General features: G+C 31.6%; 3 protein-coding genes across 5 annotated transcripts; all 3 read right to left on the bottom strand.

Moving 5' to 3' along the window:
- Positions 1-812: 812 nt before the first annotated feature.
- On the bottom strand, positions 813-1,286 carry LOC117921930 (leucine-rich repeat extensin-like protein 3). The gene has a single exon (XM_034839877.1). It carries the CDS (start codon positions 1,284-1,286, stop codon positions 813-815), a length of 474 nt encoding a protein of 157 aa, XP_034695768.1.
- A 12,567-nt stretch (positions 1,287-13,853) lies between these two features.
- On the bottom strand, positions 13,854-15,054 carry LOC117922587 (36.4 kDa proline-rich protein-like). Of its 2 annotated transcripts, XM_034840748.1 has the most exons (3): positions 14,665-15,054; positions 14,323-14,383; positions 13,854-14,262 (listed from the first exon to the last, which is right to left on the bottom strand). In XM_034840748.1, the coding sequence occupies exons 1-3, from the start codon at positions 15,025-15,027 to the stop codon at positions 14,039-14,041; spliced, it is 648 nt and encodes a 215-aa protein (XP_034696639.1). In that variant the 5' UTR covers positions 15,028-15,054; the 3' UTR covers positions 13,854-14,038. The 2 variants fall into 2 exon arrangements, with proteins under 2 accessions (XP_034696639.1, XP_034696638.1); XM_034840747.1 differs by having other exon boundaries at positions 13,854-14,383.
- A 2,521-nt stretch (positions 15,055-17,575) lies between these two features.
- LOC117922569 (vegetative cell wall protein gp1-like) lies at positions 17,576-18,763 on the bottom strand. Of its 2 annotated transcripts, none has more exons than XM_034840717.1 (2): positions 18,109-18,763; positions 17,576-18,000 (listed from the first exon to the last, which is right to left on the bottom strand). In XM_034840717.1, exons 1-2 carry the CDS (start codon positions 18,732-18,734, stop codon positions 17,778-17,780), a joined length of 849 nt encoding a protein of 282 aa, XP_034696608.1. In that variant the 5' UTR covers positions 18,735-18,763; the 3' UTR covers positions 17,576-17,777. The 2 variants fall into 2 exon arrangements, with proteins under 2 accessions (XP_034696608.1, XP_034696609.1); XM_034840718.1 differs by having other exon boundaries at positions 17,578-18,041; positions 18,258-18,763.
- Between the last annotated feature and the right edge of the window lie 6,647 nt (positions 18,764-25,410).

Genomic DNA, 25,410 nt, shown 5'->3' with positions numbered 1-25,410 from the left:
TGAAGGGGGCAGTGTCCCCTAAAGAATTTTTTTTATGTAATGAATTACAAATTTGTCTCATTTATATATTTAATCATGTTATGTTTTTAGGGTTATTTTTAAAGAGCAGGCCACAATTGAGAGGATTTTTCTTCAAGACCTTCACCATTGTACTCTTTTTTTTTTCTTTTGGTTAATGAATTATTGAGTGTTAGGTGCACTCCGTAAACGTAGAGATCATATTGAGCGTCGAACCAAGTTAAAATTTCATATTTTTCTTACTTTTGTACTTGTATGTGGTTTTAATTAATAGCGACTCTAAATACTCTAGATATTTTTGCGTTGAAACACAACTCAAAGTAATAGATTCTTTTATGTTTTTTCAGGGGGCAATTAACCCCTTGGGGCATGCCATGATCTCGAACTCACATGTTGATTAAGAATCCGAGTTTGATAGTAATTTAAAAAAATGTTTTTAATTTTTTTAACATTAGAAAACTTTTATCAAAAGAGTTATTTTCAAATAGTAGAAAATCTTCCTAAAATCTCTATGAAACAAGCTCTAAGTCCATGTGTAAGCTGAGCAAGGACCCTCTCTAACTCTAAGGCGTAGTGTTAAGACATTAGTTCATGATAGCTTCATACATTGATAGCAGATCATTACAGAGAAGTGGTAGCATAATTCAATAGCAGAACATGATATTACAGTTACGCATATTACAGCCTTGGGGTTTATTCTTCTCTGACACACGCCTTCATAATTAGTACTAGCTAGTTATTTAGAGGATTAGGGCACTCATGTACTCATGCAAGTAACTAGATTTGAATACAGATTAGGCCTTAAGCTTCCTTGAATTGTAGGTTAGATCATCGCAGGGTGGTGGTGGAACCTTGCCATCGGGATATGGTGGTGGTGCTTGTACAGGTTCTGGTGGCGGAGGAACCTTGCCGTGGGGATCCGGTGGTGTTGCAGCTTCTGGTGGTGGAGGTGTTGGAGGAGGATAATAAGGAGTTGGGGGCACAATCGGTGGATCCACTGGCGGCGGCGGAGGAACCTTGCTGTGGGAATCCGGTGGTGGTGGGAGGGGATAGTAAGGAGTAGGGAGCACAATTGGTGGATCCACTGGCGGTGGAACATGCTCCGGTGGAGGTGGAGGTGGAGGTGGAGGTGGATATTTAGGGTGACAGCCATGGCCTTTGCAGAGCTCAGACGAGAACTCATCCGAACAAGCAGGAGTGGCATGAAAGAGAGCAGCAATCAAAAAAAGAAAGAAACCCGAGGTGAAGGTGGAAGAAGCCATGGCCATGGCTTGGGTTTTCGTGGTATGCTTTGCATGGGAATGATAGGGTTTGGTTGCCACCTTTTTACAGGGTTAAATTGGTACGTAAGAACTGAATAGAGTTTATTACAAAATTGAAATTGAAATTATGAGAAAGTCAATGTTTTGTATGGGGGTATGTTCATTCTCTCCCTTCCTGCAATTTATTTAATTGGCATTCAATTTCTGCATATTGCAGAAACCTTCATAAGGCATTCAACTTTTTTCATTTTTGGGCTTTTGAGAAATTAAAAACATAAAATTAAAAATGGATTTGATAAATTTTGGATTGAAATAAGTTTTCTTTTAAAAAAAAAAATTACTATGAAAAATTGGGTGAATTTTTAGAACAAAGTTTAAAAAACTATTGGAGACATTGAAAATAAGTCAATAAAATTGTACTAAACACTAGTACATGATACTTTGTTAAGAATAACTTGAAAATTTTGGTTTTAAGAATTGAGTTTTCAAATAAAGTTTTATATATTCATACAAGGAATAAATACTGATTGTAGTAACTTTTATTGGTCTTCCATAACTGTTTCAAAAAACAATGGTTGCAGTAAATTATTCAAAGAGAAAGGGTTTATTATTATTATTATTATTATTATTATTTTGATAAATTAAGTTTTGAATAGAAAAGGTGAGAGAAAATTAGGATGACGACATGATAGGTCTAAGATTAACCGCTTCCATCTTAACCCTACCCTATTTACTCAAAATAATTTTTATCTTAACCCATTAAAAAAATTAAATATTATGTATGAGAATTTCCCAAACCCATCCCTTCCCACTTTGCCCCTTTTACCTTTTTTTTTTTACGAAAATTTTTGAATTTTTTTTTAAAAAATTGTTTTTAAAATTTTTTAATTACATCAAAATAAATGTAATTTATAAATAATTAAAATATTATAATTTTTTATGACTTATTTTATTGAAAAGTATTTTATTGTTATTATTATTGTATATATTAAAAATAAGAAAATAAAAATTAAATTAAATTAATTTTATATATAATAAAGACAGTGTATGAGATAAGGTAATTTCTGAACCCATCTCAAATTTGTTCTAAATTTTTTTAAAAAAATTTAAACCTACTTTTAATTTATTTATTTAAATTTTAAACCTATCTCAGTGGGGTAGGGTAGGGTAGGTATTTGAAAAAACCCATGATATTGCCATCCTATTATTAATTTTTTAGAAAATTTGTTTTTCGAAATGAGAGGGAGTTTACGATGGTGTTGACTTATGCAGGCGTCCTAGAAACCACATGAGCGGTTTTGATCCACCCTGAAAAGTCTGGGTACCACAAAATTAATGCATTTATTATCTCCAAAATTATTATACAAAAAGTCTTGACTTCGCGTATATTTTGAGTTTTCCTATTCATGCTAGTAATGTGTGCGTTGGTGGTGGAGACATTCATAATGCAGATAAGAAGGGGAGGCACTTGAAAACATGAAGAAGACTCCTAATGAAAACATGGATAACAACTCCCCTCAGTCGAGTTTTTTGGTTCTTTATATAGTGCAAAAATAGGAGAAACAAGTTTAAGATGAACACTCCTAATTAATAATACTCCCTAACATTACTAAACAATTTGATCATGTTACCAAAATGATATTCATTGTACAAATACAACAAGATAATTGAGTTTCACAAGACCAACCCAACTTATTATTGAAAAAACAAACAAAAGAAGAAGAGAAAATAAAAAAAAAATTATTACAAACAAACAAAAAAAAAACAAGAAATAAAAAAAATTCTTACAATATTCTTTTTATCAACTAGAGAAGACAGCTGGTGGTAAAAATTGGAGGCGGTCGTGGGGTCGGTGGGATTTGAAGCAACTTCTTAGCAATTTTCTGTTATAATAGGTTCTCTATGCTTCTAGAATTCTCTAGTTGTATCTACATAGTATAACAGTTCAAGAAGATCAAAAGTCCAGAACAATTGTTAGAACTCATACAAAGAAAACCCTTTGTAATTGTTTCTTTTATTCATCATTTTTATATGGTACCAGAGTCATTTGACTTTCGTCTATAGCTTAAGCTGCAACAATGACTACTAGTGTCTCTTCATCAAGCATCTTCAGCACAAATGGAGTACCATTGATGGAAGCCCCCTCATTGAGGTTCTCATCTACACTTTCTCTGCAATCTTTAAAACTCTGAAGAAACAACTCTGGATTCAGGCGCTCACAGATTCTTCCGGTTGTTGGAGCTCTCAGTCTTTAAGATTATTTGCTTGCAACAATAGTGTGTCCTCCTCATTTAATCTGGAACGAAGATGAAAATTCCTCAATAATCAACCCAAAATTTGTGATCTAGACTAGAATAGATCAATTCATCTTGAGTTGGCTTCTTTCTTCTCTTTCAGAGCTAATGTTTGGTCATATTGTTTGATGTAAAACTACTACTGAAGTGTGGAATACTTTTGATCATGTATTCTTCATCAACTCCAAATCTCAGGTGCAACATCTTTAGAGTACATTGTAAGAAGCTTCAAAGAGCTCCCCGAGTATAGCTTATTATTTGCTGCAAATGAAAGAGATCATCGTTGATATTTTGTTTGCAATTGGTGAGCCTATCACCAATGATCAATTGTTAATGCACATTTTTTATAATTCATGAATTTGATGTTGTAATTGTCAATCTTCAATGACGGAAAGATTTTCTTTCTTTTGAAGAAGCTCAATTCCTTGTCTAAAATTGTGAGATGATACTTCAAAAACTTAACTTTATTTAAAATATCAATATTGGTCCCTCTGCTAATCTTGTTGCCAAACAATGCCACAAAAGAAATAACTATCAATTCTTTAGAGCTCCTAGCAATAGTTCTTTTCATGGTGGTTGAGGAAAAGGAAGCCAAATCAAGCCTATCTATCAATCATCAGTTCAACATTAGCTTCACAAGACCACAACAACAAAATCCATAATACAAAAATTTTGTTCAACCACAAGGCACTCATTCACAAGACAATCTCAAGCTTACTTTATCATGCTAGCCACTATCAATGATCCTAACTAGTATATGGATGCATGAGCTACAAATCACATTTTTGCTTATCTTAATAAGCTAACTCTCAAGATAAGCTAAAAAGGCAAGGAAACACTTACTATTGGCAAATAGTAATTCTTTAAAAATTTATCATATTGGTTCTTCAACTATACCATCTAGTTTTTCATCACAACCACTATATCTCAATGATATCTTACACATACCTACAATTACAAAAAAAAATTATTAAGCATATCTAAATTCACTTAGGACAACAATGTAGTTGTTGAATCCATGATGATTATTGTCTTAGACAAGAACAAGAGGAAGATTTTGATGTAAGGTAAGCTTAAAAGAGGGCCTTATCAACTTGATGTTCCAATTCTCTTGAGAAGTTTAAAATTTGTCTCAAATTCTGGTTTTAGTTTTCTTTCAATTTCTCTAGCATATAAACTATGGATAATAAATGGGTTTTTTGAGTAAAATATAATCTCGATGGCTCTATTCAGAGATACAAGGCATGACTTGTTGCTAAGGGCTTTTATCCATGGTTCAAAGTGGCAGTATCGATCACTGACTCAAAGGGTCCCGAGGCATATTGGTCTCGATGTATCGATTTGGTATCAGGCAATACGTAAAATAATTTAATTAGAAAATTCAAAAAATTATAAATAAAAAAAATTGTGTAAATCATCATAAAAATATATACAATTAAATAAGCTCAAAAAATTAATAAAATAAAATTGTCTCACATTTAACATTATTTAAATAGTTATAAAAGTATCTGCTCAAAGTTATTTATGATAATGCTAATAAAAGAAAATTATTTTATTTCAAATATAATAACATTTTTACTAAAAAACATACAATACAATAATCAATTCCATGTTGAATGACAAGAGGGTTCAAAATCATCATCATTAGTCCTACGATGAGTATGCAAATTGGGGTGGCAAGTCCCGTAGTAAGGATATGGTTGAAAAAATTGTTCATAACTCGAATATGTTGGCTGAGATGATTGGCTTGATGATCCATAATCAAGAAAATATGATTTCGAAGGTTGTTCGAGATCAACACCATATTAATAGTATCCAAAACCTCGATAAGCAATGCTACTGCTACTCAAAGATTGATCATACCCATATGAATCACTAGCTCGTGTTGCAGTATTTGAATATCCCTCTGGATGCATCATTGGAAATCAATCAAAATCATTTCTACTAAAAGTACTAGAAGAGCTATCACGGTCTCTAAAGTTGTGATATGATCTATCATCTACCCCTCTGAAATACGGCCTTGATCCTATACCCAAATTCTGTAAATGCTCATCAATATGGTGATAATTTGATCTATGATAATCATGCCCACTAGAATAATCATCATCACTGGGAAATGTAGTTAGTCTTTCCAAATGCTTTCATTGTTCCCATATCCCTGGTCGATATCCATGATCTGTATCTTGTGTGGCATAGTAATTTTCACTTCCTTGTGCCCATGACATGCCAGGATCTATTTGACTAACATAACCGCCCCCAATGCTACCATCTCCTCCAATACCCTCACCAGTGCCACTAACTCCTCTACTGCCCCCACTATTGCCCCCACCCCGCCTACTGCCCCCATTGTCACCATCATCACTACTAAAACTTGAAGAAATTGTTCTAGGAGTCTTACCTTTACGACGGGAATTAACATCTCTTTCTTGTGTAGCATTACTTGTACACCTACTAACTCTACGATTTGTGGCACCATCATCTTCATGAACTGTTTCTCTACCTTCTTCATTAGTGGGAAGACATTTATCCAACCAATCCAAATTATCAGATGATAAAATAGGCTCATCTCCTTGTCATATCTAGTCATCTAATATATCATCATCATTAAAGATATGATTCAGATCAATTGGATTGTATAAATGTTCATTGTTTCACTCTTGCATCAAATTCTTAACTCGAAGTCACATATTGTAGTGCACATAAACTAACTTATGCAACTTTTTCATTGCCAAACGGTTGCGCAACTTTGTGTGAATCAATGACCATGTGCTCCAATTTCTTTCACAACCTAATGAAGAACAAGTTTTGCTTAAAATTTTAATAGCAATCTTTTGTAAATGTGGACATTCGTCGCCATAGTTGTTCCATCATTCAACTATAATAAAGAAAACGCATACTTATTAATCACTATGATATATTTAACAAAAAATTATGATAATTTCATATTTGTAATAGACGTAAATGTATTGAGTACCTGGAAAAGATTGATTTATTGCTTTCTTTGTAAGTGCACTTCCAAATTCTCCTTGGCCGTCAACAAATAATTTCACCTACATCATTAACATTTTTTTTTTGTTAATGCACATTACATAAACAAAATGTATTATATAAAGGTCACAAACTATTATTATACCTCGTTAATAGCTTTTGTTTGTCTATCCAAATTTGGCTGTAATATCTTGATAACCTCCTTTAATCCAATTTTAATTTCTGGATGGTTGGAGAAATGTTTTGAATATTGGAACATTGGATTTAAAAAATATGTTGCCATAAGTTAAATAATGATCAGTTTATAATAATTTGTACTTGAAAAAAATAACAAAAAATATATAAAGAATTTTTTTATTACCTACAGCATGCAAGTGTCTGTGCAATTGACCTTCCCACCTTCTATCAATGACTTCCCAATACTTTTCTCATTGCTTGACTGATGCCTTGATAGCCAATTTAGCTCTATCCATTGCTTCATAAATGATTGATAGTATGGGCTTTTTATCTTGATAAACCAATTTCAATACTTTGACGAGAGGTTCCATGATGGTTTGAACTTCCCCTACCTTCTTCCAAAATTGATCAGTTAAGATAAGGTTGGATACCTTATCTCTTAGACTTTTTTTGCTCCTATCTTTATTGAATTCACGTCATTCATTTGTTGTGCACATTCTCTTCAAATCGGCCTTATAACGTATAAGACTCTCAAGTGAAATGAATTCATTAGCAAAACGGGTTATTCCTAGCCTTAACAAATCTCTATCATTGGTGAACACTTTCATCAAATTCACTATTTTCAAGCTATTATAAATAAATCTTGTGATCATCTTAGCTTGATCTAATGTTTCCTTAATCTGCTTCATGCTTGCAATATCTTCAAGCATTAAATCAATACAGTGGACTGCACAAGGAGACTAAAACAAATGCTTATACTTCTCCATCAACAAGATACCAGTTGCTTTAAAACTTGCCTCATTATCTGTGACTACTTGAACAACATTTTCCTCCTCAACCTCCTCTGCAACTTTATCCATAAGGGAAAAAATGTTGTTTGCTATCTTAGGTATGTTGGTAGTGCCAACTGAAGAATGGTATACCATACTTCTATCACATTAAATTATGAAATTGATGATAGGCTTTCTAGTCCTAGAACTCCAACCATCACACATGATTGTGCACCCATATATAGGTCATTTAGCCTTCAATGTTGTTATATATACCTCAAGCTTTTGTACCTCCTCTTCCAAATATGTATTTCAATTTGGTATCCTGTGGGACCTTTGATGCTTGGACCTACTTCTACTATGGTATCAATCATTGATTGATAGTAAGGCCCACTGTCAACTGCATTAAAGGGTATTGCATTAAAGAGAAAGAATTTAGAAATAGCTTTACCCACTTTCTTCATGCCTTCAGTAGAAAACAAGCTTTTTATTGATTTCTGCTTGATGAGAACATGTAAGGATCAATTCCTTTTAGATGTATGCTAGCTCCTTCTCTTACACTGAAGCTACGTGTCAGTCCGTGCTTAATCCTAGCATTAAAAGGTTGTGAGGAACTACCACCCTTCTGATGCTCTTATCTACCTTCTTCAAAAATTTGACGACTTTCTTTCATTGCTTGTTTCATTTGTCTTCTTTCAAAATCAGTCATAGCAACTTCCTCAATTTCATCATCAGAATCACCCTCATCGATTTCATAGAAATTTTTTTTATTTAAGGAACTCAAAAGTCGTTCCTTTTTTTTTCTTTAACTATGCTTTTTCTTTTGAAGTATCAAACATATGTTGTCTAACACTATGTGACACTTCTACCGGTACACGTGGACATCCTTCCACTTGTTCAGATATATGTGCGATGTGTTGCTTTAATCTTGTTATACCGCCATGTATAACTTTCTCACAATATTTACACTTTGTGGTTCTTCTAATACCACCAACAGGTTTTGCATGCTCCCAACCAATATCATGTTTTGAAGTCATTTTGAAATTTTAACATAACCATATATAAAAGGAAAACAACTTACTTTTCAAATTAAATATATATAAACACATTTATATAAGAATTATAATATTCAATTTTCCACTCACTTATATGTTTCATATTGTTACCATATAAAAATAAATTCTACTAAAAAAGCAATAAACACAATCTCACCTAAGTTCATTATCTTTTGTTTTGATAATTATTGATTTCCTATTGTAATTTAATTGTACAATATTATAAAATAAAAAATCTACATGATATAATGAAGTAAAATTGATTCAAATATAAATGTAATTTACCATGTAAATGCATACCCTTCATTCCGTATTATTAAATCATTTATGATTATTTGAAAAATAAAAATTGTTTTAAATAATTATTAATTTTCTAATGTAATTTAATTTTTCAATATTATAAGATAAAAACATAAATTAAAAATACAATATTTATACCATATAAAGTTTACCATATAAATGTACTTTATATTTCTATACCATACAAAAATAATTTAGTGAACCAATTTATTGTTTTGATAATTATTAATTTCCTATTGTAATTTAGTTGTAGAATATTATAAAATAAAAAATCTACATGATATAATGAAGTAAAATTGATTCAAATATAAATGTAATTTCTTTATACCATGTAAATGCATACCCTTCATTCCATATTATTAAATCATTTATGATTATTTGAAAAAAAAAATGTTTTAAATAATTATTAATTTTCTAATGTAATTTAATTTTGCAATATTATAAGATAAAAACATAAATTAAAAATATAATATTTGTACCATATAAATGTATTTTATATTTTTATACCATACAAAAATAATTTAGTGAACCAATTTATTGTTTTGATAATTATTGATTTCCTATTTAATTGTAGAATATTATAAAGTAAAAAATCTACATGATATAATGAAGTAAAATTGATTCAAATATAAATGTAATTTTTCTATACCATGTAAATACATACCCTTCATTCCGTATTATTAAATCATTAATGTTTATTTGAAAAAAAATTGTTTTAAATAATTATTAATTTTCTAATGTAATTTAATTTTGTAATATTATAAGATAAAAAAATAAATTAAAAATACAATATTTGTACCATATAAATGTATTTTATATTTCTATACCATACAAAAAGAATTTAGTGAACCAATTTAATATTATAAAATAAAATAAAACATAATTTAATAAATTAAAAATATAATCTCAACATAATAAGGTAAATCAAATTTTAAATATATTTTTAATTGATTCAAATTATGTAATTTTTTTAATCTAATCTCAAATTATGAATCAAATTAGCCAGCAAAATATAATTTACCAATTTATATAATTAGATTCAGTAAATTAAAAATATAATCTGGTGTGACTATGGCAGTGTAGGTGTGTTGATTTAAATAAGGTAAATCAAACTTTACTTTAAAAATATAATCTTGACTATGGCAATGTAGGGGTGTTTTGATTTAAATAAGATAAATTAAACTTTATCTTAAAAATATAATCTTGACTATGGCAAGGGTGTTTTGATTTAAATAAGGTAAATCAAACTTTACCTTTATTATCTGCTGGCTTCTTCCCTAAGAACCCTTGCCCGCTATCTTCTTCCCCAACACACCACGACAACCACAATCTGCAACCTCTCAAACGGCTCAGACCTTCCCACTGCTACTACACAACCACAATCAGAGGGAGGAGGGTTGCCTTGTCAGCGTCCAGTCACCGTTGTGGCACCGGCAGCGCACCAAAGATGAAAAATCTACACTTTGACAATCATGGATTTAGGGTTAAGTAAGTGATTCTTCAACCATGTCTCTTTTTAAAGGCTTTTGAAAGGGTCACAGGTTTGTTTCAAATTTTCACGGGTTTTCTTTTGCAAAGGAATCTCTTATTTCTCTGAAAATTTTGATTCTTGTTGTGATGGGTTTCTTTTGCAAGGAATCCATTGATTGGTTTTTTTTTATCGAGTCGACCGAGTTAACTCGGAATATCAGTCGAGTCATCCAAGTCCAATCAATTCAAGGTCGAGTCTAAGTATAAATTGTATCTAGTATCGGACTTGTTGTGCTCGACGTCGAGGCGGATACGACTCTGCCGACTCGTACCAAACTCGGCCAATTTTTTGAACCCTGCTTTTATCAAATAACAGGGCTTAATTATTTTGATATTTTTAGTGTTGCTATCAAGTCATCAACCATTTGTGTAGTGCTTACTCTTATTGTTACAAAAGGTTAGGATATTCAACAGATCAACATCAACAATGCATTTTTATATGATGATCTATAAGAAACTATGTGCATGGCTCAATCAGTTGGCTTTGTTGACCAACATGCTCCACACTATGTTTGCAAGCTACACAAGGTTCTATATGGTCTAAGACAAGCGCTAAGAGCTTGGTTTGACAAGCCTAAAATTACTCTACTACATTGGGGTTTTGAAAATTCTAAATCTAACACCAGTCTCTTTGTACATAAACCTGCAAGCAAATTGTTGCTCATGTTAGTCTACGTAGATGACATCTTGATAACTAGTGATGACATTAACATGATTTAGCAAGTAATGAGGGATTTAAATGAAAAGCTTGCATTAAAGACTTTAGGTTCTATGAATTATTTTCTTGGCTTTGAGACACACAGAGATCAATCAGAATTTGCTTAACTCAAATGAGGTGTACTTTGGACATTTTGGAGAAGGATATGATAACAAGTGCTAATCCAAGTCCAACACCCCTTTCAATTGGAGTTAAGTTACACTCAAATGATAGCAAATTGTTTGGGCAACATACCCTTCTTGCATCGAAGAATCATTTGGAGGCTTCAATATTTGACTACAACTCGACCTGATGTATTTTTTACTATAAACAAACTCAACCAATTTCTTCATACACCTACAGTTCCACATTGGCAAGCCTATAAAAGGGTATTGAGGTATCTAAGAGGCATGGTTGGATATGGCTTGAAGTTTCAACCAGCAAAAGCCTTGATCCTTGAAGGATTTACCAATGTAGACTAGGGTCCTAATATTGATGACAGGAGGTTTACTAGTGGCTATTGTATTTTTCTTTGAGGAAATTTGATTCAAGGAAGTTCTTAGAGGAAATTTTATTCAATTAAGTTCTTGAAAGCAAAAGGTTGTAGCAAGGTCAAGTACTAAGAGTAAGTATTGAGCTTTAGTTCAAGCTGCTATTGAAATAGTTTGGCTATAAAGTTTGTTGAACGTGAATTAAAATCTACACATGGTCCTATGTTGTGGTGTGACAACATTGGAGCAGGATCCTTAGCTTCAAATTATGTGTTTCATGCAAGAACAAAACACAGAGATTGACATTGATTTTGTGAGAGAAAAAGTCATTGCAAAGGAGCTAGATGTAAGGTATGTGCCAACTAAAGAACAACCTGTAGATCGACCTATTGACTAAGCCCTTAACTACTGCTCCGTTTGAACTACTTCATAACAAGCTCATCTTTGCCAAGGCATAGTATCACATGATGGAGCTAGTTGAAGCAAGTTCTTAAGTTGTCAATTAGTTTTGGCAAACTCCGTCATCAATTTAATAAGTTGTTAATTAGTTTTAGCAAACTTCGTTATCAGTTGATAGAGCTAGCAACTTTCTGTTATAGTAGGTTCTCTATGCTTCTAAAATTATCTAGTTTTATCTACATCCAAGTATAAAAATTGAAGAAGATCAAGAGTCCAGAAAATTTTCTGGAACTCATACAAAGAAAACCCTGTGTAATTGTTTCTTTTATTCATCATTTTTATAGTGGGTGGGTGGGTGGTGGTGGTGGTGGTGGCTGTGAAGTCCTTTTAGGGGAAGAATTAAGGGCCTTTGCAGAGGTCCGGTAGGAAGATGCAGGCAAATGGAAGCTTGAGATGAAGGAAGAAGCACACAATTATAAAATAATGGAATCCCAATCAATGGTATAAGAATTAAACTATCGATCACTTCAGAAATTCCTACTTTCAGATTTTTTTTTTTTTTTTTTTTTTTTTTTTTTTGGAGGGAGGGGGGGGGGGGGGGTATGCTTGCATGGGAATAACTAGGGTTTGCCACCTTTCTACTGGATTGAATTAGTACGGAAGAATTGAATAGGGTTTACTACAGTATTAAATGGAAATGACCAGAGAGTACATTATCTATTTATTGTATATTTATTCTTTCAATTACTGCAATTTATTCAATTTCTGCATATGCATACAGGTAGAAAAGCGTAAATTAAAACTTCTGCATGGCCTCAGTAGGATACCTATCGTGCAGATCCCTCTTGTCTCACCCAATTCAAATATATAATTTGCAAGGTTCTTAAACATAGTTCCAACAATGAAATGATGCCATGTTAGTGATAAAGATATATCATAACTTATCATTTCTTAGAATTCAATCCATAATTCAGTAAATCTCATTGATGTTCTTTGTAAACACGGTGTTCTTATTTCCGAAATTTCAAACCATTCTTTTTTTCTTCTTTCACAAAATGCATCCCAGGAATCTCTTGATTATGTGTGGTATGGCCATTTTGCCAGCAATGCAGCCAAAAAGTGACTGGTTTGCAGTAATCTGTATGAATTTCTTCTAATATAACAATTATTGATTGCACAGTGATGTGTTCTGATGCAGAAAAGTTCTTATAATTTTTCATCATTGAAGTTGGAAGAGTACTAGTTAGCTAGTATAGATGCTTTTCAGATATATTCAGCTTTTCCTTAGAAGTAATTAATTCATGCAACCTAGTTTATACAAAAAATGATACCTTACATTCTCTAAGGAACCTTATTCTAATTAGCCTAGCATACCAATGGATCAATGCCGCAAAAATAGGCATGATCGATAATGATCTTTTTTCTTTAAAGTAGTGAGATTCACAAACCTTGGTCGAGACTCAATCATGCACTTGGCTCATGCATGTGTGGCACATTGTTCATATTTATAAATATATGGAAAAATAAACTAGAACAAAAGACTAACCTATACTGTGAGACTTGAGAGGTTATGGGTTCAAACTTCACCCTATGTTCATTCTTCTCAATTTGTTGAACATTCATGGAAGAAAAAGAATGGTACCATTGAGGCAAAGTGCTAGGCCTTAAACTTATGGTTCAGGTTTTTTGGTCAATGGATAACTTGAGAGGATATACATACATGCAACTTGATCAGAGAATTGATGATTCCAATGGATGCCATATATAAGTGTGTGTATCATTTTCTATCAAAGTGGGGTTCAACAAGATTGTAAGTAAATTATTATTACTCTGAAGTACTTTTAGATGAAATTAATGAGATACTTGCACAAGTTAGAGAAAAGGTGGCATATATTCTTATTGCAGAACATGATATAAGCATTACATCCTTAGAATTCTTTTTCCCTAAAACGTTGCGGTACAAAACTGTGGCCCTATGCACACAGCTGGATACTACTAATACTGTTTATTTAGAGGATATCCTAGATTGATCTATTATAGAAGTCCCAACTTTGCTATCACAGCTTAAGCTTCCGGGGAACTGTGGAGGGTGGTGGAGGGCAGGGTGTATCGTCTGATGATGGAGGAGGAGGAGTAGGAGATGTGGCCGGGTCAATCACGATGCTCCCTGGGGGTGAAGGGAGAACTGGAGGCACAATTGGTGTATTCAGAATTGGTGGAAGCAAGCCAGGAGTAAGGACAATGGGAGGAACCCCAACTGGTGGCAGGTTAACCGGAGGAACCCCAACTGGTGGAACGACAACTGGAGGAACCCCAACTGGTGGCAGGTCAACGGGAGGAATCCCAACAGGTGGAACGGCAACCGGAGGAACCCCAACAGGTGGTACGACAACCGGAGGAACCCAACTGGAGGCACAATGGGAGGAACCCCAACTGGAGGCACGACAACCGGAGGAACCCCAACAGGTGGTACGGCAACCGGAGGAACCCCAACTGGAGGCACGACAACCGGAGGAACCCCAACAGGTGGTACGACAACCGGAGGAACCCCAACTGGAGGCACAATGGGAGGAACCCCAACTGGAGGCACGACAACCGGAGGAACCGCAATAGGTGGTACGACAACCGGAGGAACCCCAACTGGAGGCACAACTGGTCCAAGGGGAGGAAGAATTGGTGGAACCCCAACTGGAGGCACAATTGGTCCAAGAGGAGGAACTATTGGTGGAACCCCAACTGGAGGGACTATTGGAGGAACCCCAACTGGAGGCAAAACTGATCCAATGGGAGGAACAATTGGTGGAACCCCAATTGGAGGGACAAGTGGTGGATTCGAGCCGGTCGGTGGAGGGGTCACCAGTGGGGAAGGAGGCGGCGATGGAGCAGGAGGTTTGGCAACGGAAGGTGGTGGTGGTGGTGTTTGTTTAGGGGGGCATTTGTGGCCTTTGCAGAGCTCAGCAGAGAGCCCATCAGCCGATGCAGGGTTGAGATGAAGGGAAGCACACAGAAAAAGAAAGAAAGCCAAGTTCATGCTAGAAGAAGCCATGGCTAGCTTTCTTTAGCTTCGGGTGTTCCTTCCGTCGTGCATGGAAATTACCCTGAGGGTTTGCCACCTTCTTATAGTGTTAAATTTGTACTGGAGAATTCAATAGAAATTATACAAAAAAATGGAAATTTTTTCAGAAACATTTAATTTTTTGTTGCCAGCAATATTTATTTTTTCCTTTACTCCCGTTTATTTTGTATGCATTAATTCCAAAAGCAAATGACACAAATTCAATTTCTGCATGCATGCAAAGACAGCTGCAAGAAGCTTTTGCATCATTACTTTCAATGGCAGCCAATTATTTTAAGATGGATCTCCTTGTGGGTTTGGTTCTCCTCAATATTCCCATAGGCAATTTTCGATTTTCTTCTTCTTCTTCTTTTTCTAGTTAAACCTAAAATTAAAATCATGTTATCATAATAGAAAATATATATATATATATATATATATATATATCAAAACTTATTATTAGTACTGTAATTTAAGTATACAAAGAATCACTCAATCAAATCCCAGGAGGCTTCATGAAGTGCTTCTTTAGGAGTTAAACTCCCATTTGTCCATATTTCGAGAAAAAGTATCTCTTGTCTTTCATTCCCATTCCCATAAGAATGAATACTATGATTCGCATTTCGAACAGGCATGAATACAGCATCTATAGGATAACTTCCGTCTTGAAAGTTATTTGGCCTTTTTATACTATATCCGCGATTCCTCTCGATTTGTAATCCAATACACAAATCAATCGGTTTCGTAAGTCTTGCTATAAGGATAGTTGAATAATTGCTTTTAACTTTTCAGCAAATCTCATACTCCAACTTTGTTTCAACCATATATGAACGCGCCGTTGAAAGTATATTATAAGGGTTTTCGTCTAAAGTATACAAAAACCAAACTTTCACTGCAGCCTGGCAAAATAGTGATATGGTTAACACCCTCCAGGACCATGGATGGAGGCCATCCTTGGCCTAAAAAATATATTTTACCGAATAACCCGTGATTAGGGCATAAAAAACTCTTCATTTTATAGATTAAAAAACAAAGTAAAATAGTCCTCTCATGTTTGAAATTAAGCAGAGAGAAGCATTTGAAACTTATCATCAAAGTATTCATGTAATGTTTGTCTCTTATGTATTTTTATTTTTGCACTCCAATTTAAGGGTTTTTTTGGTAAATGATATAAGTGTTTTTTTCATTGAAATTATCCCTCCGTAAATATTTCATGGCATACATCCATCTCTGTATTTGGAAGCATATCTGCATATCTACATATCTATGAAATTAATGGATTTATCCTTGTTTTAGTAAAGCAAAAATGCATAGAAAAAAAAAAAAGGTACCTACATAGGAGGACCTAAAAAACTGAGAGATGAGTTTCCTAACACCCTTTCACCTAGTTCTCATCATAGTGTGATTTGTTTGAATAATTATTGCATAGACATTTTGATTTCTTGGGTTTGATTGTTTTATGTTGTTTTGACTTATTTTCTCTGGGTTTTTCTAAAAAATAATTATATTAACATGTAGAATGATTAAAAATAAAACACAAAACATAAAAAATATTTTTAAAACATATTTAAAAATACTAAAAATAAGTTAAAAATATTTTAGGTTTTCAAATAGATTTTTGTTCTCAAAAACATCAGAAAAAAATGACTTTCAAAAACTGTTTTTAAAAATTGTTTTTCAAAACTATTTTCAAAAATAGTTACCAAATAGGCTCTTAATTTTGATGATTGTTTTTTGGGTAATTTGGGACTGACATGAAGTATATATATTTTGTAGTCATTCATTTCCTCCATGAGTATTTTACTCTTGTATTGGAAAGCTTTTAGCACCTATGGTTTGAGGTTTAGTGTTGTCTTTTTGCTAAAGATGTCTCATCATTCCTATACTTTTTAATTAGATTAATGATGCTTCTCATTTAAAATTTCTCAATTCTGACATAAAGTACGTATTACTTATTAAATCCAATAAGTACAATAGATCTAATAGAAGGATTTTGTCGTATCAAGACCAATACCAATCCAACCCATTTCATGAATAAAATGTGATCAATTAACCAATCAACAAAACTACTTGTTACAAATAACATCTTGTTGTTGCATCCAAACATATAAATGTTGACTAATCCGGCTAACATTGAACTTAGTAAAATAAAATGGTTTAATAATTGAAAAATGAGATTATTCAAGAACACACATTGAATGTTGAGATTACGCATTGAATTTATGGTATAAAAAAAAAAATGGGTGTCGGCTTTGACAAGGTCCGTCTCATTATTTTGTGTTAACTTCCCAACATAACCAAACAAAATAATTTGTATTTAGTTATTTGTTGTGAATAAGAATGTATTTAGAAATGATTATGGAAGGATCATAAGAGCATTCCTTTTCCTTCTTAAATTGATTTTTAGACTAACAGTCAATAGATATTTCTTCCAAAAATTAATCATTTTTATTTATATCAAATGATTAAAAATATTTTGTTTTATTTATATCAAAACATTAACTGATATTTCGAAAAAAAATACTATTAAAAAAAGACATGTTCCCAAATGCAAACATTAGTGCTTTTGTTGAAATGGAATACCTCCATAACTTAGAGAAAAAGAAGCATATATCCTCATAGAAAAACATGATACAAGCAGTACATCCATGGACTTCTTTTTCTCTTAAACATCGGCTGCGTACTAACTACTTTTATTGATAGGATCCTAGTAGTACTATTGCTAGCTATATGCTTCTCTATTAAAGCTTAAGCTTCCGGGTCAGAAGGATAGGTGGTGGTGGAGGGCAGGGTGGCTCCTCCTCCACTGAGGGAGGACTAGGAGGCAGCTGCGGCGGAGGACCTGGCCTGGAGGCCGGGTCAACCGCAATGCCTGGAGGCAAAACTGGTGGCTGTAGAGGTGAAACTGGTTGCGAAACTGGTGGCACGACTGGTGAAATCGGGGGCGAGGCAGGCGGAGGGGAAGTTGGTGGACTTGAGGGGGTTGTTGGCGGCGGGGATGTTGGAGGACTTGAGGGAGTTGTTGGCGGCGGGGATGTTGGAGGGCTTGAGGGGGTTGTTGGCGGCGGGGATGTTGGTGGACTTGAGGGGGTTGTTGGCGGCGGGGATGTTGGAGGACTTGAGGGAGTTGTTGGCGGCGGGGATGTTGGAGGACTTGAGGGGGTTGTTGGCGGCGGGGATGTTGGAGGACTTGAGGGGGCTGTTGGCGGCGGGGATCTTGGTGGATTTGAGGGGGCTGTTGGCGGCGGGGATGTTGGAGGACTTGAGGGGGTTGTTGGCGGCGGGGATGTTGGTGGACTTGAGGGGGTTGTTGGCGGCGGGGATGTTGGTGGATTTGAGGGGGCCGTTGGCGGCTGGGATGTTGGTGGTTTTGAGGGGGCCGTTGGCGGAGGGGATGTTGGTGGATTTGAGGGGGCCGTTGGCGGCGGGGATGTTGGTGGTTTTGAGGGGGCCGTTGGCGGCGGGGATGTTGGTGGTTTTGAGGGGGTTGTTGGTGGGGATGATGGTGGGGTAGTTGGTGGAGGAGGAGATGGAGCAGGAGGTTTGGAGATAGGAGGTGGCGGTGGAGGTCTTTGGCACTTGTGGCCTATGCAGAGCTCGCCAGAGAACTCATCGGCGAAGGCAGGATTGAGATGAAGGAGAGTTGTGCCTAACAGAAGAGAGAAAGCCAAGGAAACCCTAGAAGAAGCCATGGCCATGGCTAGCTTCTAATGTTGTTGTTTCTGCGTTTTCTGCTTCACAGCTTTGCATGTATGGGAATATATACACATAGAATTAGGGTTTACCACCATCTTCTGGAATTGAATTTGCAGGTCAGAATTCAATTAGGGTTTACAGCAAAATTAAATGGGAAATTATCAGAAAACATTAATGATACGTTCACAGTTTGATTTGACATTCTCTCATCCTCAAATTCAATTTTTTTTTTTCTGCATGCAGAACTCTGCAAATTAAAGGCTTTTGCATCATTACTTGTATGGAGGCCCCATAAATGCATGTAGATGTTTGGTTACAATTATTCATCCATATTTTATCGTCTCAAAATTAAAAATAAGTAAAAAGGGAAGGTTAAGGAGTGACAAAAAATTTTGAAGGGAAATAAATTTTGAAATTTCATTTTTAATGAAATAACTTATAATTTTCTTTATTTTATAGTCAATTAATTCTGATAAAATAGGAGAATATATTAAAAGGAAGCATTGGATCTGGATACTTAAAAAAAATAAAAAAATAAAAAATAAAATAAACTATTAGTTGTATATGTTTTTACCTTATTATTATTATTCATTGTATAAGATGAGTTTTTTTTTTTCAAAAAGGTTATGTTTGGTTTCTAAAAAGTACTTAAAAATAAAAATAATAATTCAAAATTCACAAGAATGCTTGAGAAAATTCAAAAAAAAAATAATAAAATAAGTAATGTTAATTTTTTATAAAAATTTGATGCATATTATCTTTAATCGTACATATAATATTTATCAAATTTTTATAAAAAAAAATAGAATAAATTCCTTTAATATATTTATATTCATTTATTTTTAAAATTAAAATATTTTTATTAAATCATATTTTATTACATTTTAAATAAAAAATTAAATTGATTTATTAAAATATTTTATTTGAAATTTGATTTCTAAAAATTGATTACAAGTGACAATTTTTCTATTAACATTAATTTACTTAAATAATTAAAATTATTACTCATTTATCTTATCAAATTAATTTTAATTTATAGAATATTAGGACTTCATTAATTTTTTTTTACATTGTAGCAATTTTTGAGTAAAATTATATTTTTAATATTTTAAAATAAAAACATTTAAAATTAAATAAAATTAAACGGATAAAAAAAAAAGAATCAAGTGATAGTAATTTTTTAAAATAGCATTAATGAGATAAATTAAAAAGTAGTCAAAAATAAAATGATAATATAGATTTAAAATAAAAAATAAATTAAAAATAAATAATTAAAAATAAATAAATATTTTTAAAAAAAAAAACTTTCAAAAATATCTCCAATATTTCCCAGATATACCTCGGATGTCAAAGGCTTCCTCTACTGTTCCGCACTTCATGCTCAATTTTTCGATTTATCAGTCCCAAACTATTATATTGTCGATATTTCGGCGATTTTCCTGACATTTGATAATCGATGCTCAATAATCGATGCTCAATATCCTTTTAAGGTTGGTTCGATATATCGTCCAAATATCTCCAATAAAAACCGATTTTTCAATATATGGTTATACTGTAGAAAATATAAAAGAAAATAATATATAATTAAAATTAGTTAGAAATTTAAACATTTTTAATTTATTTAATCTTTATTAAATGGAGGAAAATAAATGAAATAAATTTAAAGAATTATATAAAAATAATTTAATTCTACTTTCTTTCTCTTTTCACTTTTTCTTTTCTTCTACTTTTCCTCTATATTTTATTTCTCTCAAATTTTTTGAAAACTAAATATGATCTAAGGCTATGTTTGGTTCCCAAAAAATATGAAGGAAAATGTAAATGAAAGAAAATAGAGATGAAAAGTCAAAAGAAAGAAAAAATGAAAAAATAAATAAATAATAAATTTAAAATCAATAAATTTATGTATATGCTACTTCAAATTCATTTCACTTATTTTCCTCTTTTATATAAAAATTAAATAATTTAAAAAATGTATAGATTTCTAATTAATTTTAATTATATTTAATTTTTTTTCATAGTTTTTATGTTGAAACCAAACATGAAAAAAAAAAAATCATTTTTCTTCACTTTTTTTTTTTTTACTTTGTACTTTCCAATAACCAAACATAGCTTAAAGGATTCCCCCATCAAGCAATTGGGGTGAGAAATTAAAAAAGACAAACAATCCAACAAAGGTTCAACAATTATAACATGAAGTTTATATAGGGTTTCCGATGGAACTTGTGCTTGGGCTTAGGTTGAGCTTCCGGGTCAAGTCAAAGAAAAAAATCACCCATGGGTTTTAGGTTGGATTTTCTGGAGGTTCTAGTCGTCACATTTTCTCACAAATTTTATGAAAACCAAACATAACTTAAAGAATTTCCCCACAAGGCAATTGGGGTGAGAAATTAAAAAGAAAAAAAACAAATAAACGAACAAAGGTTCAACGATTATAACGAACAAATATAAGGTTTCTGATCGAACTTGTGGTTGGGCTTGGGTTGACCAAAAAAATCACCCATGGGTTTTAGGTTGGATTTTTTGGAGGTTTGGAGCCATGAAGCTTTTTTTTTTTTTTTTTAAATTAATAAGGGCAATGAGCCCTTATGAGAGTGGGCCACAGTCAAGTACTAACTCACTACAGTTTAATGTTCTATTTTTAAGGCACTTGTAACTTGTAAGGCATCTATTATTAGCTTTCAATTATGTTTGGGTCCCTACAAATCTTCACAGCCTGCAAGACAGCAGAGCCTGAATTTCATTAAGGGGATTAAATTAAGTTGCAGGACCACTAAATTAATTTCACCCAATTTAAAGCTTTGTCCAAATTTAGCCCAAAAAAAAAAAAAGAATTCTATGAAGTTGTTAAGCTTGAAATTTAAGAATCCCATTTTCTAGAGGAAATCAAATAGTTTGGTTCATTTTCTAAGTGGGAAAATTTTCATTCAGAAATAGTGATTTCATATTTGAAATATATATATATATATATATATTAAGTAATTGTAAATTTATATATCATTCTTTGAAAGCATAAATTCTAAATGTTGAAAACCAAAATCCAGTGAAGTGCTTGGCCAATGCACAAGAGAATCCATTTTAGAAGTGAACAATAAGGGTAACCCAAAGAACACTTCTTATTGTCATGTCTATAAGTCTAAGAGAAAAGTTCTTATTGTCATTCCTGTTATACTCATGCTATAATACTGGAAAAAAAATATATAGCTTTTCATTGCCATGAATGTCTTCGGTATCGAGAAATGAATATTATATATATATTAATCATATAGATATGTTTTAAAGTCATAAAAGCATATTGGACTTAGAACAAATGATACCTGCATAGAATGATCAATCTCTGACCTTGATGTGGGTTTTTATTTGTTCTATTTCATAAAAGATGTTTGTTTGTTTGATCCTACAATCCTGAAAAACATGATGAGGACATTGTATATAGGTAAAATATATATTTCTTTCAGTTATATATACTCATTTTAAAACCATGAGGGTCTATTAGGTATAAAACCAATAATATTTACATGGAAAGAAGAAAATTGTTACAAAATGTTATCAAAGTTAATCCTCAACCCTCTTTGTTCATCCAACCCTGCAAGGGATATCTTTATATTTAACTTCGTAATTTTATGGAATATAATAAGGCCATGAAAGGTAATTATGATATCTCAAATCAAATAGTTGAAAATTTTTATAGCATTACATAGGGTTTTTTTAACTTCTACAATTAATTACAAAAAAAAAAAAATTCTTTAAAAAAGTACTTATGAAACTATCGAGGAATCCACAACAATTTTTGTCACATCAAAACGTATCTTTAGAAAAGTCATCTTCCACAAGTTTTAAATTAGCTATACGTTGAAAAAAGTTGAATTTATATTAAAGGTATCTTTTAAAGAGACACCTTCCATAATTCCATAAAATTGAATTTATACTAAAGGTATATTTTAAAGAGACACATTCTATAAATTTCATATCAGCCACATATTGAAAAAAAAATGAACTTTTAATAAATACCATTTTTTAAAATTATGAAAGATGTCTCCTGAAAAGATAATTTTAATATAAATTTAACTTTTTTTAATGTGTAACTGATATGAAATTTACGAAAAGAGATACCTTCAATATAAATCCAAATTTGTGGAATTGTGAAAGATGTCTTTTCAAAATACACATCTAGTATAAATTCAATTTTGTAAAAATTCAATTTTCATATCAACCACACATTGAAAAAAAAAATATACTAAAAGTGTCTCTTGAAGTGACACCTTCCAAAATTCCATAAAACTAAATTTATATTAAAGGTGTCTCTTCCACAATTTTCATATCATCCCCACATTGAAAAAAAAAATTGAATTGATATTAAAGGTGTCTATTAAAAAAGACATTTCCATAATTTCATAAAATTAAATTTATATTAAATGTGTCTCTCCACGATTTTCATATCAACCACACATTGAAAAAAAAAATGATGAAAAGACACCTTCCATATCATAATCCAACATGGCATAAACTACAATAAATTTGAAAATATTTTTCAATCTATTGTATTTTAAAAAATTCTAAATGACTGTACTTTTATTAAAAAAAATCAAATTATATATAAGTGGACTCATCTTAATTAATCATGTAAATACATTTTAAAACTATGAAAATCTATTAAACTCGGAACACGAACAATATCTAGCTACATGAGTTACATGAAAGGGATCAAGTTGTTAAAAAAAAAAAAATAGTTCCTTTTTAAATGAAAAAAATACCCATTGATTAATTCAATCCAGAAATTAAACCTAATAATCCATAACAATATAAGAGTGCATAGCATATTTTGTTGTTATAAATAATAATATTTTTCAAATTATGAATTTCCGTCCCCAAAAGAATAGCATATTAAAAATTTGATAAAATTTCCCCTCACTTTCCTCATCTTAAAAGTTGAAACTTTTCTATAAATTTAATAATTTATATTATGCAAAATAATGGGCCTAAACTATTTGATATTTCTAAAATGTCTCTTTAGGATATGGGACATATAAGCATATATTTGTCCTTTAATTTTTATGTTTGTTCTTGAAGTATTTAGATCATTCCATTAGAATTAAATTACATGATTTTTTTTTTAATAATTTTAACTCATTAATTTTAGCTATTTGAAATAAATTCATGGATAATACTTCTACTATCCTACTTGAATGTGAAATTTTGGGAAATAAATAAACTAGGCATGTTAAGAGTATAAAGAAATTAATTGCTGCCCAAGGAGATACAAAGGTGATCATTGATGTTATTAGTAGAATTTTGAAGTTTCCATTTGATGTTATCACTTTTATGCACATTATCTTAAAAATTAATTTGGTTTTTATCACAATTAGATTTATTTTAATAAATTTTGTTTCTCATATTGGTTAGAATATAGAATATTTAACCAAATATAATGTCCTTAAGGTTATGTTTGATTCTTAAAAAAAAATTGAGGGAAAATGTGAGAGAAAAAAAAAATAGATAAGAAAAGTAGAATAAAAGAAAAAATGAACGAAAAAGAAAAAATAGATTGAGAGTCAATAAATTATTTTTATATGTTTATTTAATTTATTTACTTATTTTTATCTATAATATAAAGATCAAATAAATTTAAAATTCATAAATATAAATTTCTAATTAATTTTAATTATATTTGAATTTCTTTCATATTTTTTATAGTAAAATCAAATATGAAAAAACTATCTTCCTTAACATTTTTTTTACTACTTTTTGGAAATCAAACATAACCTAAAAGAATTTTTTTTTAAAATACAAAGTTTTAAAAAAATATATATCAAATATATAGCAATTTTTAAAATGTTAATAATAAGTCATCATTTGAAGAAATAACTTTAATTTAATTATTGAATTCTGAAGTCATTTCTTGAACAAATAATTTCAAACTTTAAATTTTGTATTAAATCCATTTAAATAATTTTTTTGTTGGCACCTCACAAATTACCATAAATTAAAAATAATTTCTTAATTATTTTATATCCCAAATGATTTTTATTACTATTATTTTTTGTAATATTTTCCTTGAAAACTCGTTAAAATATCAAAAATTCAACCAAGATAGTATTTGAACTAATGCTTTACCTAAGAAATTGTTGAAGATCATGTGTGAAATATATGAGATGGTGTAAAATTTGAACTTCTTATTTTATTCTTCCCCAAAAAAAAAAAAAAAATTGCTTTCATTTTATGGTGTTAAATGGTTGGAGTCATCAATGTTTACTAAAAGCAATTTTTTAGCTTTTTATTATTAATTTTATAACTTGTTTATAGATTAATGGCAGAGAGAGTGATAAATGACCTATAAGATCTAAAATTAAAATTGATATGTAACAATGACATGTGTACATGTACATATGGCAATCAAAGAGTAAGACTTCTTTTGGTTCTCGAATTGGTTTCACTATTAAAAAAAAAAAAAAACTAAATATAATTAAAATTAGTTAGAATTTTATGCATTTTAAATTTATTTAATCTTTATATAATAAAGAAAAATAAGTGAAATGAGTTTAAAGAAACATATAAAAATAATTTATTTATTTATATTTTATTTTTTATTTTGTTGGTCTTTTATTTTCTTCTACTTTTCATATGGATTTTCTTTCCTTTATATTTTCTCTTAAATTTTTTAATAACCAAACATAAAAA

Source organism: Vitis riparia, chromosome 9 (genome assembly GCF_004353265.1).
Source record: "Vitis riparia cultivar Riparia Gloire de Montpellier isolate 1030 chromosome 9, EGFV_Vit.rip_1.0, whole genome shotgun sequence".
NCBI lineage: Eukaryota > Viridiplantae > Streptophyta > Magnoliopsida > Vitales > Vitaceae > Vitis > Vitis riparia.
The sequence above is the reverse complement of the archived record's forward strand: the minus strand, read 5'-3'. Positions and strand labels throughout refer to the sequence as shown.

What these genes read in the sequence shown, in the direction of transcription:
- LOC117921930 (XM_034839877.1), bottom strand. Translation starts at nt 1,286, where the DNA reads ATGGCCATGGCTTCTTCCACCTTCACCTCGGGTTTCTTTCTTTTTTTG.
- LOC117922587 (XM_034840747.1), bottom strand. Translation starts at nt 15,027, where the DNA reads ATGGCTTCTTCTAGCATGAACTTGGCTTTCTTTCTTTTTCTGTGTGCT. An exon ending in CAATTGTGCCTCCAGTTGGG is followed by an intron (nt 14,384 to 14,664) that starts GTTCCACCAATT and finishes GCCTCCAGTTGG; the next exon opens with GTTCCTCCGGTTGTCGTACC.
- LOC117922569 (XM_034840717.1), bottom strand. Translation starts at nt 18,734, where the DNA reads ATGGCCATGGCTTCTTCTAGGGTTTCCTTGGCTTTCTCTCTTCTGTTA. An exon ending in ACCCCCTCAAGTCCACCAAC is followed by an intron (nt 18,001 to 18,108) that starts ATCCCCGCCGCC and finishes AAGTCCACCAAC; the next exon opens with TTCCCCTCCGCCTGCCTCGC.